Source organism: Hypomesus transpacificus, chromosome 1 (genome assembly GCF_021917145.1).
Source record: "Hypomesus transpacificus isolate Combined female chromosome 1, fHypTra1, whole genome shotgun sequence".
NCBI classification, from domain to species: Eukaryota; Metazoa; Chordata; class Actinopteri; order Osmeriformes; family Osmeridae; genus Hypomesus; species Hypomesus transpacificus.
In genome coordinates this window covers 1743873-1759662 of record NC_061060.1, presented here as the reverse complement: position 1 = coordinate 1759662, position 15790 = coordinate 1743873, and the positions used below count along the sequence as shown (strand labels likewise).

Here is a 15790-nt window from a genome sequence, read left to right as displayed (position 1 = left end):
TACGAGGATGGCATCAAAGTCATCCAGCCGGTCGCCTGTGAGATCCAGAGACACATCAAGCCCAGTGAGAAACTCCTGGGCCTTCAGGTGAGCTGAACACCTGGCGACACCTGTCTTATCATACAGTAGACACCACAGTGGACAGTAAGGCAGACTGGAGTCTGTGATTCGGACCGATTGTTTTGACTTCTGAATCCACAAACCAGTCGCATGGTTTTCATATCACAAGCGTTTCCATGGTGCAATCTGGGGTATTTTCCGCCAGAGATTACGAGCTATTACATGGGCCAACACACAGCCCTCAGTCTGGCAGAGCTAACCGCTGCCTTTATATTTGATGAACAGAGAATCATTCGCTGTCGGAGGGCTCGCTACTCCCTGAAGACGTTTTTTTCTAGTCAAGATCACTATCAAACTACCATTTAACCGTCCTTAGAACCAGACATGTTATTCAAAGCAGGGCACTGATAGACGTTCGATTTACACACGTTCTCAAATGGTCACTTTCCCCTTTTACACCTTTCATCAAACGGTGTCTGTTGATTGGACAGCTGTTGCGCCGCGAGTGATGGTGTGAATGCACAACCATCCAGAGTGTCCTCAGAGAGACTTGCTGGGATTAGGATATCAATCAGGCTGAACTCTGTGGCTGCCGTCTCCATGCCGTCTGGGGGGAATGGGGAGTGTGAGTGCATTATCGCAGAGCTTAGCTCATTCTGAACAAGGAGACCCCCACGTCACTCCCCCATGCGTGCACACACACACACACCACGCATACACTCCCACATACACACTCACTCACTCACTCAAGTACAGTCCCGCACACAGTCGCTCAACACAGACAATTACACATGAAGACAGACACATACACACACACACACACACACACACATACTCTATTCAGAGAACTTTTGATTGATGGTTTATGGTAATAACCCCACAATTCATTATGCCTTGGTGTTATACCAAGGAGGTTATGAACACTAGATGAAACTGCTCTTGTGTCTGGAGCGAGCGAGAGAGAGAGAGAGAGAGCGAGAGAGAGCGAGAGAGAGAGAGAGAGAGAGAGAGAGGGGGAGAGAGAGAGAGAGAGAGAGAGAGAGAGAGAGAGAGAGAGGGAGAGAGGGAGAGAGAGAGAGAGAGAGGGGAGGGAGAGAGGGATAGAGGGAGGGAGGGAGGGACAAGAGGAAAGACAGCCTTCAGATCACTCTGAAGGGAGCAGCGTTGGAGCTGTACAATGGTTCATTTACAATTTAGCTGTAGACAAAACATCGAAGGCTGCTCTGTGTCTCCAGATCTCTTCATATTAACAAGGGACACAGTTGTGTCTTGAGAATGACCTGAGATGGATCTCATGCACTTTGAATAAAAGGGATTTGGAAGAAAAAAACGTCTGCTAAATGAATAAAATTGCAAGCGCGAAATGTAATGCATATTGTGGAACTGCAGCACTGCTGTGCTGAAGCAAACAGCCTCCAGGTAGAATGTTCTTTGATGCAGAGGTAAATATCTTGTAAACCTTTTGACATATCTCCGGTATAGTTCTAGTGTTGTTTGTCATGAAACTAAAACAAGCGACACCACATTGTTAGGCACTGTATTTGGTCCATTTTCTTTCTACACATAGTATGGGTCGATGCTGCTGCATGGCTCAAGTCAAGCCTTGCAGTGAGATCAGTATGATTTATCAGTAGGATATCAAAGAGGTGAGTCATGGAAGCCCAGTATGTGTGGAGATTCAGTAAAGATAAGGGTAACAGAAAGCCAAATATAAACTAAACATCCTTCTTGCTGTTCCCTGAAAGCCGGCTTTTCAGCTGAGAAGACTTGCCACACGCACACATTCACAGTGACACACAATAACACACACAATAACACACACAAGAACACACACAATAACACACCCAAGAACACACACAATAACACACCCAAGAACACACACAAGAACACACACAATAACACACACAAGAACACACACAAGAACACACACAAGAACACACACAAGAACACACACAAGAACACACACAAGAACACACCCAAGCGCCCGTGCACAGAGGGATTATCTCCAGCATCATTGACACTCTCTGCCGGGTGTGGGCAGGTGCGCTTCTCACCTCTTTAGCTGGAGAGCGTGGCCCAGAGCCCGGGGCTCAACATGAGGCCCAGCAGGGAAGCCCCACCGTGACAGCCACCGTGACCACCAGCTCACCATGCTGACGCATGACCCACAATGCATCTGGAGAGCCCCACCTCACTCCCAGCTCCCTCACCTCCACCTCCCACCATGAGCACCACAGCTCAGAGACATGTTATCTGTGTGGATAGAGGAACACGCTCCACATGTCTGGGCGAGCAGTAGCTGGCCGGCTGTGGTTGGTAATGAGGACTTTCCTCTACGGGTGCTGTGCTGGTGCTGTGCTGGTGCTGGTGCTGCTGCTGTGCTGGTGCTGTGCTGCTGCTGTGCTGGTGCTGTGCTGGTGCTGGTGCTGGTGCTGTGCTGGTGCTGTGCTGGTGCTGGTGCTGGTGCTGTGCTGGTGCTGGTGCTGCTGCTGTGCTGGTGCTGTGCTGCTGCTGTGCTGGTGCTGTGCTGCTGCTGTGCTGGTGCTGTGCTGGTGCTGTGCTGGTGCTGGTGCTGTGCTGGTGCTGTGCTGGTGCTGGTGCTGGTGCTGTGCTGGTGCTGGTGCTGCTGCTGTGCTGCTGCTGTGCTGGTGCTGGTGCTGCTGCTGTGCTGGTGCTGTGCTGGTGCTGTGCTGCTGCTGTGCTGGTGCTGTGCTGGTGCTGTGCTGGTGCTGGTGCTGCTGCTGTGCTGGTGCTGTGCTGGTGCTGTGCTGGTGCTGTGCTGGTGCTGGTGCTGTGCTGGTGCTGGTGCTGCTGCTGTGCTGGTGCTGTGCTGGTGCTGTGCTGCTGCTGGTGCTGTGCTGGTGCTGGTGCTGTGCTGGTGCTGTGCTGGTGCTGTGCTGCTGCTGTGCTGCTGCTGTGCTGGTGCTGTGCTGGTGCTGTGCTGGTGCTGCTGCTGTGCTGGTGCTGTGCTGGTGCTGTGCTGGTGCTGGTGCTGTGCTGGTGCTGTGCTGGTGCTGTGCTGGTGCTGGTGCTGTGCTGGTGCTGAGGGGGATGTCTTACAGCGGCATGACTTAGCAGGACATAACAGGAAGCAGATGTGACAAGAAAGGCTGACATCAAGATGGTCGATAAGAATGAAGGTTGAAAACAGGCCGTAGAGACAATGGAGATGGAGGTTCCGCTTTATGTGTGGAATATTGTACAGTGCACAATGTGTTGTGTTTAACCATGTCTATGTGTGTGCTTGTGTGTGTGTGTGTGCTTGTCTGTGTGTGTGTGCTTGTCTGTCTGTGTGTGCTTGTCTGTCTGTGTGTGCTTGTCTGTCTGTGTGTGCTTGTCTGTCTGTGTGTGTGTGCTTGTCTGTCTGTGTGTGTGTGCTTGTCTCTGTGTGTGTGTGCTTGTCTCTGTGTGTGTGTGCTTGTCTGTCTGTGTGTGCTTGTCTCTGTGTGTGTGTGTGTGCTTGTCTGTGTGTGTGTGTGTGTTTTCTCAGGAGGAGGTGTGCCCCCAGTCAGCAGGAGAGACAGAGCAGAATACACAGACCACACACAGACAGAGCTGTGTGTGGTCATCAGCGGTCAACGTCAAGGACAAGTTTATTTACGTCACACAGCCAACCTTGGGCCGGGTCCTCATCGTTGACATCCAGTCACAGAAGGCTGTCCAGGTAATTTCATCTGGAATTGGATAATCAAGATCACCTTTCGTTGACAGCTCCTCTGTGAAGTGTTATAAAAAAGGCAATAACAACAATAACAACTTGGCAAACCTTCTTGAAAACGAGCTCCTCGGTTGTATTTTAGCTTTTCTCTCCTCAAGCTCATGTTCTAACACAGTTAATTTGAGAGAAAAGGCTTGGAGATTGACTTGACTTGACAACCTACCAATACCAAGCAGAAGACATTTTTTCTAAATATGTTTCTGAGGTAATTATTGTGCACCTTCTGCAACGAAAGTAATTATTTTTCACTTTATCAACTTGTTTATTTCGGAGCACATCAAGGTGTGTTTCCGTCCGTGTCCAACAGAAATACGGAGGTTTATCTGCACTGATGGGAATCACGGTTTGGCATCACGCTGAAATGTGACCTCACTGCTGTCCTGCAGGAAGGAGTGTGTTTGATATGGAGCACTGCACAGCACAGAAGGCGTGTGTGCCGGGGCAACATGTGTGTTTGTCCCAGAGAGTGAGGACTCCTGGGAGTTTAGGGAGGAGGGGAAGGACACAGAGAGAGAGGGTGGCGGGCGAGGCTCATTCCATCTCGGAATATTCCCCAGGGCTCCAGGCGACAGTTCTGGCGACTGTCACATGCTCATTATATGGTCACCTGGAGGTTTAGCTTCATTAGCTTTGATTAGCGCTCTGTAATTAGCCACCTGATCCTCACTCAGGTCTTGAAAGAACAGGTAGTGATTTGGGCGGCTCAGTTGTGTTTGCTTTCGCTTATCCACCATCATAAAGTAAAGACGGCCCGGTTACAAACTACTAACTTTCACACCGGTTCTGAGTTACGACTAGGCTGCAGATCTTGGAGGGTACAAATTGTCTTCCCCCTTATGAATAATTCTCTCTGGAGATGTCTACTTTTTCCACAGCAGTTTGCTTTGAGGTCACCTTGGAAACAATGCCATTAGGATTTCACAGAAGACCGAAAAATAGAATAAGCAACTGCTTTGTTTATTCGGCTTGTTTCTGAGAATGTGTTAATTACCCAAATTGAAGATGATTGCTTTGTTTTGTAAAACAAAGTGTGTGTTCTTTGGTTTCTGTCCGCAAGTTCTCGATATTGTCAATCTGCTCTCGAGTGGACATAATTCAAGAAAACAATCCCCCTGTCTCTCATGACATCCCTTCTTCTGACTAGATGTAATATTGCAGCCAGATGTCAAGGAAAGGGTATGGATTGAAAGCAATTACTCTGGTGTGGTAAAGCAATTGTTACTGTCACCACTCCAGCAACAGCTTATACATCAAAACCTGAATGCGGCTTTTGTCTTCTTCAAAGAAAAAACATTTTTCCCGTCAAATCCAATGCATTAGCACGAAGGAGAAGGGGTTTCAGCGCTGAAATGTGCTACAGAATCCAAAGTTTCAGTTTAAAACTTGTCTCAAGGTGTTAAGTGCAGTGATGTGGGTTCAGTGTTGATGATGCTGTGTCTTGGTGTGCAGTGATGTGGGTTCAGTGTTGATGATGCCGTGTCTTGGTGTGCAGTGATGTGGGTTCAGTGTTGATGATGCTGTGTCTTGGTGTGCAGTGATGTGGGTTCAGTGTTGATGATGCCGTGTCTTGGTGTGCAGTGATGTGGGTTCAGTGTTGATGATGCCGTGTCTTGGTGTGCAGTGATGTGGGTTCAGTGTTGATGATGCCGTGTCTTGGTGTGCAGTGATGTGGGTTCAGTGTTGATGATGCCGTGTCTTGGTGTGCAGTGATGTGGGTTCAGTGTTGATGATGCCGTGTCTTGGTGTGCAGTGATGTGGGTTCAGTGTTGATGATGCTGTGTCTTGGTGTGCAGTGATGTGGGTTCAGTGTTGATGATGCCGTGTCTTGGTGTGCGTTTTCAGACTGTGAACACAGATCCCTTCCCTGTGAAGCTGCACTACGATAAATCCCACGACCAGGTGTGGGTGCTGAGCTGGGGGAACGCAGACAAGAACTTTCCTACTCTGCAGGTAACACCAAAACCTCTCGGTGACATGTTTCATATTTGGCACAGCATCAGAATTGGCAGTATTTGCCAAGTAAGTTTGCACAAACAAGGAATTTACTATGGCAGGAAGATGCTCTTGGTAAACATATAACACATAATTTAAAATAGAAAATGTAGGAAATATAACATTTAGAAAATATACAACAGTATCTAAATAATTCTAGCTACTAGTGTACAATGTAAAAAATATACAATAAAAATATACAATACAGATAAAAGGTATAGTTTGCTCTTCAATGGCCAGCTGTAGAAGCAGTTTACATGTAACAATGTCATGGGCCAATCAAATATAGTAGAACAACTTTGCTGTCCACAGGTGATTACACACATCACACTGTATGAACTGTACATATACACATACATAAACACATCACTAAACAACTTAGAAATGAATAAAAACACAAAGATTCAAAATGGCTGTTAACTTGTTAGCGTTAACATTCATTAATGAACCATGTAGAACTATCATTATTCTTTGAGTGAATGCTCCAAACTCTACTGTGAAACTTTTGTTGTTTTGTCACCTGTTCTAAGGTAAGAAATAGAACAACTGTTCTGTTACAATATGTGGCATCACTAAGTGGTTTGATGCGAGGAAATTAGCCAGAGCTGCTGGCTTCTGGGGTGCCAGCCTCTTCAGTGGGCTGTGGCATAATTACGGCTACCCAGCATGCACACACACACACACACACACACACACACACACACGACTGACACTACACACACAAACACACCAACAAGCGAGTAGGCACACACCACACAGACACGCAAACACATGCAGCAACAAGCTAGCACACCCACACAGCTGAGCCTACACATACACCAACACACAAACACATGCAGCAACAAGCTAGCACACCCACACAGCTGAGCCTACACATACACCAACACACAAACACATCTCTCCTCCCACTGCGATTTAGAGTCAGGGCCGGTACAGGCAAACATGATGAATAATTCATGTATCTCCATGTTAAATACCCCCCCCTCCTCTCTTGGTGTGTGTGCTAGGTGGTCAATCAGGCCAGCGGGAGTATGCCCCACCACACCATCCACACCCAGCCGCTCGGCAGACGCTTTGATAGGGTGGATGATTTCTTCATCCCTGCCACCAGCCTCATCATTAATCACATCAGGTATGTCAGTGTGTGTGTCTGTGTCTGTCTGTGTGTATGTGTGTTTGGGCGAGGAGTGTTCTGGTGCTCGTCTGGAGGGTGAACATGAAGGGCCTGTGTGAGAGAGTCTAAAGATGGGCGTTTAACTCAGGCTCGCCCCTCGCGCTCATCGCCCCCCGCCCCTCCCCCCTCGCCCGCCTCGCCCCCCGCCCGCCTCGCGCCTCTGGCTACCCAGCCCCCACCAGCGCAGGGCAGGCCGTCTGCGGAAGCCAGCTCGTCGTACGCAGAGCGGATCGATGTGGCCCCGTGCCCTCCTGGCGCGTGCTCGCTGTCGAGTCGGGAGCCGCTGGCGTGCGGAGGCTCCTCCCATCGCTCGGCCGGTCGGAGGTGGACGGCTCCTGGCGTGCGGAGACTCCTCCCATCGCTCGGCCGGTCGGAGGTGGACGGCTCCTGGCGTGCGGAGACTCCTCCCATTGCTCGGCCGGTCAGAGGGGGACGGCTCCTGGCGTGCGGAGACTCCTCCCATCGCTCGGCCGGTCAGAGTGGGACGGCTCCTGGCGTGCGGAGACTCCTCCCATCGCTCGGCCGGTCAGAGGGGGACGGCTCCTGGCGTGCGCAGGCTCCTCCCATCGCTCGGCCGGTCAGAGGGGGACGGCTCCTCACGCACACCGAGGGGCCGGCTTATGGTTTCCACCACGGGGTGTTTTGTACGAATACAGTCAACTCCAAAGTTATCGGCACCCCTAGCAAAAATGAGTGAAAAGTCATTATTGGGAATAATAATTTCTTTATGACAGATTTTTTTACTCAAGTTAAATTGGATGCTGGATAGTTCTCATTTATTCCAATGTGACTTTAAGCTGAAATACAAAAAGGTGACTTTTTACTCTCCTTTGCCAGAGGTGCCAATAATTCAGGAGGTGACTGTAGGAGGTGACTGTTGGAGGTGACTGTAGGTCTCTCATAGAAACTAGTTTAGCTAATATAACAAAAGACGGGGGAGGGGGGTAAGAGCGAGGGAGAGGCGGGAGGGTGGACCCTGTGGAAGAGCGAGGGAGAGGTGGGAGGGTGGACCCTGTGGAAGAGCGAGGGAGAGGTGGGAGGGTGGACCCTGTGGAAGAGCGAGGGAGAGGCGGGAGGGTGGACCCTGTGGAAGAGCGAGGGAGAGGCGGGAGGGTGGACCCTGTGGAAGAGCGAGGGAGAGGTGGGAGGGTCGACCCTGTGGAAGAGCGAGGGAGAGGTGGGAGGGTCGACCCTGTGGAAGAGCGCCTTCTGGCGAGTGTGTTTACTAACCCAGCTGTGAGGAGGTCCACCAACATGCTCAGAAAGTTTCCTACAAAGACACTTCAAAAAAGAATATCTGAATGTTGTCGCTTTTCAAATGTGAGGGTAGGAAACAAAGAGAGTAATCTGTTATTCTGTAAGTGAGAGGAAGACTTCGGATGTAGGACGTCTCAGCGCCACCGCCTGCTAGCGTTTGTTCGTGGCGCCATGCTGAAAATAAGTAATGCTAGATGGAAAAAAAGAAGATGTATTCATATTCCAAAAGCACTTTTCTCTCTGTAGCCTATTACAGTAAAGGTTACACTAAGTGGACTCTTTATAGCTGGTATTTACTCCAAAAGCAAAAGGATATAATTTGTATTAAATAGAAAAAGAAAAAAACGATTCAGTTATGGCAAAATGTGACACGTTAGGTTTTTGTGATTCTGAATCAATGTTAACAGAGTCCTATTAGACGAGTCAGGAACACTAGTAAGGGACTGGTGAACTGTGGTTATGTCAAGGCATGGCTTTGTTTGTTCTGTGAAAGCCATCCCTTTGAATACCAAACGGCTGCACTGCTGTTCAGCATTTCACCGATCTGTCATGAAGGTGTTTCAGGTGCAGTCGGTTTGTTGAGACAAAAGGGAACATGACACTTAACTTGGACTGTACTTCAAAGACGTGAATATATATACAGTACGGAGCTGAAGTCGTAGGTACAAATTATAACAATTTAAAAAATAAAGCCCAAAAGGCTTTCAGACACATGGAAATGAAAAGACTACACACAAATGTTCTCAACATTGTACTTTTAAACTGCAGCAATGATACAGAAGCAGAAAAATTCAATAGATAATAAAAGATTATATTTGTGTAAGAAATCTTGGGTGCCTAAAACATTTGCACAGTAGTGTATGTGTGTACCATATATATATATATATATATATATATATATATATATATATATATATATATATATATATATCAAATATAGTCGTCAAAAGATTTGACTGGTACTGTATATTTATTTTTGTTCCTGGATTCCTAATTTTAAACACATACAAAACAGACAAAGACTTAATTTGGACCTCAAAGACTTGAAAACATCTCTGGTGTCTGGCAACCGTGTCCGGCGACTGTAGCCTTCATAGTGAATGGTCAACCTTCTTAACATTGTCTTGATCTATTCTGGGTGTTGAAACAGTGTAGGACCAACACTGCTGACTTGGCAAAGTCTTCATTTGGCATGTGCACGTCAGTCGAGCTCTTAGTGCTAGGACAAGAAGCCCTCCTAATGTCTGGCTGGCCAGAACAGTCCTGTTAGCTGGAGCACGACTTGGAGGGGATTAAGCAGGGGGGGAATTGCAGTAGTTCACAAATCATGGTACCCACACTATAATCTGGGTTACGTAACAGCAACACACACAAAACATCATGTGAAAGCACAGATGATAGCGTTCTGAGTCAGACTGTTCTAGAAAGTCCCCCCCCCCCCAGCCTACAGATGGTTTCTTGCGGACTGTTTTCATTTGCAATTGAGTTCCCTGATTGTTACATTCTAAGAGAGCATTCACTCACCGGCATCCATTCTGATAATACACTTTGTATCACAGTATGTAATTGGACGGCGTTCCCATTCTGCAGTTCTCTCCCCGAGCCTGGAGTGTTGTTCTCAGAAGGGGTGTAGCTTAGTGGCAGAGCGTTCTCCTGCAAGCAGTCTACGGGTCAAATCCCCCCCTCCCTGTGTGTCACTTAATGTGTGCCTGCAGAGTGAACACATTACTGTTCATGCTCAATATGCTCTCTCGCTCTTGGAGACTGAATGAAGCTCACTTAGTGAGCTCTGGTTCCAAACAGTGCTGGGATCAAAAGATGGCTGGCTTTTGTTTTGGAAAGTATTTTTGTAGACTTTAATAGTAAGTATTATTTAATTGTAAAACTGTAATTTTGTATTCTTTTACTATACAAATACTGTAAAATAAAAAAATAAAAAATCACAGTGTATGCATATGCATCGTTGTACATACATACATATGCATATCTAAAATAAAAGGGATATGTTATATAAAAGTAGACCCTTTGATACATTTAGCCCCTGCGGTGCTTCCCAGCATGTGGTCTCTCATTTTAACTCTGTGTCCGTCGTTCATCCTTTGATGAGCAGGCCCCATGTTAAAACCCCTCTGAACGAGACAATCTCTGGATCAATGCTTTTCTTCGCAGGCCTGATAATGTGCTCCATCACTCTCAAACAGCCATTTTCTGTTCACACGACCAGACTGAGGAGGTAAAATTGCATAAAAGAAGATGGATGACGCGGAGATTGAAGTGCATATCAGGATTGATCAGACATTCAGATTTAATTGAAGCTTGTCTGCCCCTTTCTCAGAATCTTCTCTCCTCCGCCCAGACTCTTAACAGTGAATTTTAATGTGTCATTATCAGACCATTTGGATTTTTTTTATGTGTAATAGAGTATTTTTTAATGATTCATGTTCTATAGAAATCTATTACAGTGACAGAAAGTGTTAGGGGCTTGATTTAACTCCTTCGCTGTGGGATCACTAAGGAGGAAACAAAATGGTAGCTGAAAGTGCTCCACTGTGTCTTTGAACCAATCTTAAGATGTTTCTCTGGAGAATGTACATATTACAGGTGACAGACTCACTGCCTATTCAGGTTACAATACCATAAAGGTTACAATACCATAGCAACTAGTTGGAGTCATGATGTTGGGTTTTTGCCCGGTTTTTCATGATCCACTACCAGGAAGAAACCGGCCATATTTAGCCTCCAGCAGTGATGTCACAATACAGTACCGTGCGAGTACAAATACAGGATGTTTACCTGCCTGTTCTGTTGCTTCGCAGGTTTGGGATCATCCTCCACAGAAACGAACCCGCTCTCCACAAGATCGACCTGGAGACCACGTCGTACGTGAGGAACATCAGCCTGCGGCAGTTTAACTGCGTGCCGCACTCCCTAGCCTACAGCCCCCTGGGGGGTTATTACTTCGTCAACTGCCGTCCCGACTCCACCGGCGCCACTCAGCCGCAGCTCATCGTGGACGGCGTGACCGACGCCGTCATCGGGCAGAACCGGGACGTCACCGGAACCCCTTACGTGTCCCCGGACGGTCGCCACGTGGTCACCGTGGACGACCGGGACGGCCTGATGAGGATCCAGACCATCACGGAGCGCGGGGAGATCCAGGACCCCTTCGACATCCACACCAACCTGCACCTGTCCCACCTGGCCTTCCAGCCCTCCTTCACCGAGGCGCACCAGTACAACGTGTTCGGCAGCTCCGGGCGCCAGACGGACGCCTTGTTCGTGGAGCTGAGCTCCGGGAAGGTGAAGATGATCAAGAGCCTGAAGGAGGCCATCAAGCCCTCCGACTGGCCCTGGAGCAGCAGGAACAGGGTGGTGGAAGGAAGCGGCCTCTTCGGACAGTACCTCATGACCCCTTCCAGGGAGTCTCTCTTCATTCTGGACGGACGCCTCAACAAGCTCAACTGCGAGATCACCGACGTCGTCAAGGGCAACGTGGTGGCGTGGGTGGGCGAGTCATAGGAGGCTACGCTGACCGGTGTTGTGTTATCTGAGGTACAGTTGCACTGGATTTGGTTGCGGGTGTGTCATTTATGGGGTGCGACGATCAAAACATTCTTAAACCAAATTGACCGATGATAATCGCGTTGGGTGTATAACGATCAAAAGCAGATTCTTAAACTTTTTGACCAAATTGACCGTTGAAATAGCATTGGATGTGTAACCTTGTAGAGGAAAGCTCTGTCGTTGTTGTCTGCAAGTCAAAATGGGTGGTTCAAACATAGTCGACACAAAGGTGTTCCCTAATATCCGCGAGAGAATACAAAATCTAGTCATTTGATCAAATTCTGCCATATATGCAGCATATAGTAACACATGCAAATCTCTTGCTCACGCAAAGTTGAACTGGAATGACGGCCCAGTAACTGAAAGTAAAACGATGTCTGGCCTGTCTGTTTGGTCTCCTCATTCCCACTCCTCCCTGTGCCTTGAAGGAAAACATACTCCATAAGAGGAATTAGAGTAATTATTCCCATTGCGACTGCAGCTTATACCTCCTCTTTTAACCTCCCTCTTGGTGAGAGATGCTCCAAAAAGAATCCATTTTTTCTCTTCTTTATCTCAGACCGACGTCGAGCCGTTTCAGGCTAATTAAAAAGAGCCCTTGCTGAGATCCCGTCCCTTTTGAAGTGAAGATTGAGAGATCGAGTCGTCTTTTATGATTGTGCACTCTGTAAACTTTGATCTTTGAGGCGTAATGAGCAGAGAATGATTTGAATGTGATTTCTGTCCGACAATCAAAGTCAACGACAAGTTAGTTAAAGTGCTCCGGCTTAATATTGTAAAATAAATAATTTTAGTTCACCACAGCTTTAAGTCAATAGGTCAGTGTGTTTAGCAAAATTCATTCCAATTCCAAAATCCTCGCCCAAAAATGCGTAGTGTGCTAGATAATCCAGTAGAAAACATGAGAAACTGTCAGTTATTTTTGACTTGTTGAAAGTGGATGTTTTAATGTGAAGTAATGATCGATTCACATATTGGGGTGTGGATTTATTGCGGTGGTAGAGTGTAGGGGGGAGTTGAGCCTAGGTCGTATTGGGTAGAGGGGTCTTGGTCTCTGAACTGTAAATCACAGTTGTTTTCAAATGCTTTGAAGGTGGAGCATAGTTGGATCCATTAGTTGTACCCAAAATATCTGGCAAGCATGCCTGGCATAGACATCAGACTGACTCCTAGATTAACACATTCTATGCATTTTCACCTTAGCACTCTAATATTGTGTGTAATGAGGAAAACAGTTAAATTGTTATTTATTTTTTTCTTAAGCTTGTTTCTGACCTTTCATGTCACGTATGCACAGGGCCATGTCAAGATTTCCCAGTTCAGATAAACACTTCTCTAGTTTTATCGAGGACATTTCCTCTATCTCATCTTGTTTTCAAACCCATAGGACCGTCCAGATAAACCGAGATTTGTTCCTACTTGTGTTCTGTACATAGCAGCAGGCAGTGAGTTCATCACCACTGTAGCTTTCATACACGTTCTGAGGGCTCTGTTTTTGTTTCGAGTAAATAGGCACCCTCCTTTACAGGAAACCACAACTGCGTCCCCTTATCCTTGACCAAGTACATTGTGATGTCACTTCCACATAGCCATGTTCCGTATGTTCCTTTTGTGTGGTTATTTATGTAGAGTAAACACGCTTGTCATTTTATCCAACAATAAAGCCTATACTCTCTAAACCTGGATCTTGTTTGTGTTGCTGTATTCAGTTTCCCACGAGACAATCAAACGGGTACATGTCACCGTTGCCAGTAGTGTAGAAAGCCAGCCGATATGTTGTCTGCCCATCGCCAACCAAGGGTGTCCCTGGGGTGATGGGCAGCATCACCACTGTCAGGTGGGCAGTTCACACCCCAGTCCGTGTTGTCGCCAAACAGCACTTCACTACAATGACTTAAATTCCCTGCGCTGCCGTCGTTGAAGGGAGTCAGATGGCTGAGCAGTGAGGGAGTCGGGCTAGTAATCGGAAGGTTGCCGGATCGATTCCCCCGCCAAAATGACTTTGTGTCCTTGGGCAAGGCACCCTTCACCCTACTTGCCTCGGGGGGAATGTCCCTGTACTTACTGTAAGTCGCTCTGGATAAGAGCGTCTGCTAAATGACTAAATGTAAATGTAAATTACATTAGTACAGCAAAAACACCACATCAAATCATTATAACTGAAATAACCACAGCAATAGAGAGACAAGCAGTCTTTTCACCCTACTGGCACCTGTGATATACATCTATACACATCAACTTAAGTAATGAGACAGGTCATCTTGAGAATATCTACCATTTAAATTAAGATACATTGATATTTCAATCGTATGGAATCAACGCTTTTAAGAGTTCAGTTCACAAGTTAGTGAAACTGAACCTACCAGGGTTAATCCCATTGAAGTCACATCAAAGAAACAGTTGCTCCTTAATTTTAAGTTCTCTGCACTTAATTTACCAGCGAAACTAAAACTTTTCGTCATCGTGACATCATCCATAACACCGCGGCTCGTTTGGGGGAGATGAAACACGGTCTGACCTCCAGGCTGAAGTTGTAAATGTGCCTTTGTACAATACTTCAACTTAGTTCTTAAATGAAAGGGAGGAACACAGATAGACAACATAGCGCCCCTCTGAAAGGGCATCACACAGACAGGTCAGGCTGTGAAGACTGATGGTAGAGAGGGAGACAGATGCTAATACAAGTAAATTGTCTGTTTATTTTTGCCTGCAGCTCAAGTGTGTGTATTATTAGTTCAGTCTATATCGTCTGGTGTCACCCCAACTGTGAGGAGAAAACAAGCAGGCAGCCTCTCCCAGGAGATTCAGACCCCGAGCGAGATACATTTCCATCCACCCAGAAGGACATCAAACTCTGTCTCAGTCGTGTTGCTGATGTCTCTGCGTGCGCTTGTCTGAAGCCAGGGAGAGCCTTGTCCGCGGCTGGCCCGGAGGAGGAAATGATGCGTGATGATTAACCAGACCTGAGCCTCAACCATCCAAGACAGGAGCAGCCACGCCGTGCCCACGCTGCCCCTCCTTCCCCCCACCCCCCAACGCTCTGTTTTAAACTGCCACGCAAAATCTGCATCGGCCTCTAACTTGTAGAGCCCTGATACATTACGTTAATCGTCTCCCCCACTGGATTCTCCGTTAATAAAATATGCCAGGAGAATACATAACTCCAGACCAGAGCCAGATCCTGGCAGAGCCTTCATTATCTACTGTCGGCCTTTTATCATCCACAGGCCAAGCAGTGGGACTGCCCTCCCCCATCCCCCCTCCCCATCACCACTCCTCAGCCTCCCCCTCTCTCCTTACCCCCCCCCCCCCCCCCCCCCCCCCCCCCCCTCATTCTCTCTCCTGGTGTAGAGTTACGGATCCGCCTCCCCCCTCTCTCCATTTCCAGGCGAACACCTTCATCATGTTTCCCGTGCCTGGCATCGCTAATGCCTCTGGTCTCTGTCTGGTGAGGGGATGGCTGATGGAGCCAGGACTCCATGTGGGCTTTGCTTTGTGCCAGACTCCAATACCCGTCATCACACACCAGTGTTGTCACCGGTCTTTCAGATTCCCTCTCTCTTTATCCTTTATCTCAATCCCTGTCTCTCTCTCTCTCTCTGTTTCTCATCCTGCCTCTCTCTCTCTTTCTTTTCCCCTCAACCAGACCTGCTATACGTTTGCCCGCATTCACATGTAAACAGACAAAACTGCCAGAACAGTCGATATCTGTGTGACCCAACCCTCCAGGCCCTCCGTATCAGCCCCTGCACCCCAGGCAGCAGGACAGAGACGTCCGGCAGCAGCAGCAGCAGCGGCCCTGAGACCGTGATAGGATGGAGGCGGTCGACACCCTGTCGCCCTCAGCTCCCCCTGTCGTCATGGCAGCGCAGCCTGTGGGGCATGACACCAGGGCTGTGTGACACACAGACACACATCACCGACAGCGACGCAGCCACTGTCCTGTCAGCCCAGCCCGCTGGAGCGCTGGAGCGATGACGCTCAGATAGAGCCCCATCCCTCCACTGCTAACCATATCCCATCTA

The 15790-nt window shown here is 47.9% G+C and overlaps 1 protein-coding gene across 1 annotated transcript in view; it reads left to right on the top strand.

The window, feature by feature from the left end:
• Positions 1-13311, top strand: part of fstl5 (follistatin-like 5) — an 81209-nt gene extending 67898 nt beyond the window's left edge. Inside the window, 5 exon segments of the mRNA XM_047021551.1 lie at positions 1-87; positions 3551-3724; positions 5621-5728; positions 6778-6902; positions 11018-13311. The exon segment at positions 1-87 is cut by the window's left edge and continues 4 nt beyond it. Coding sequence (XP_046877507.1) covers positions 1-87; positions 3551-3724; positions 5621-5728; positions 6778-6902; positions 11018-11720 — 1197 coding nt within the window. The 3' untranslated portion in view covers positions 11721-13311.
• The last annotated feature ends 2479 nt before the right edge of the window (positions 13312-15790 follow it).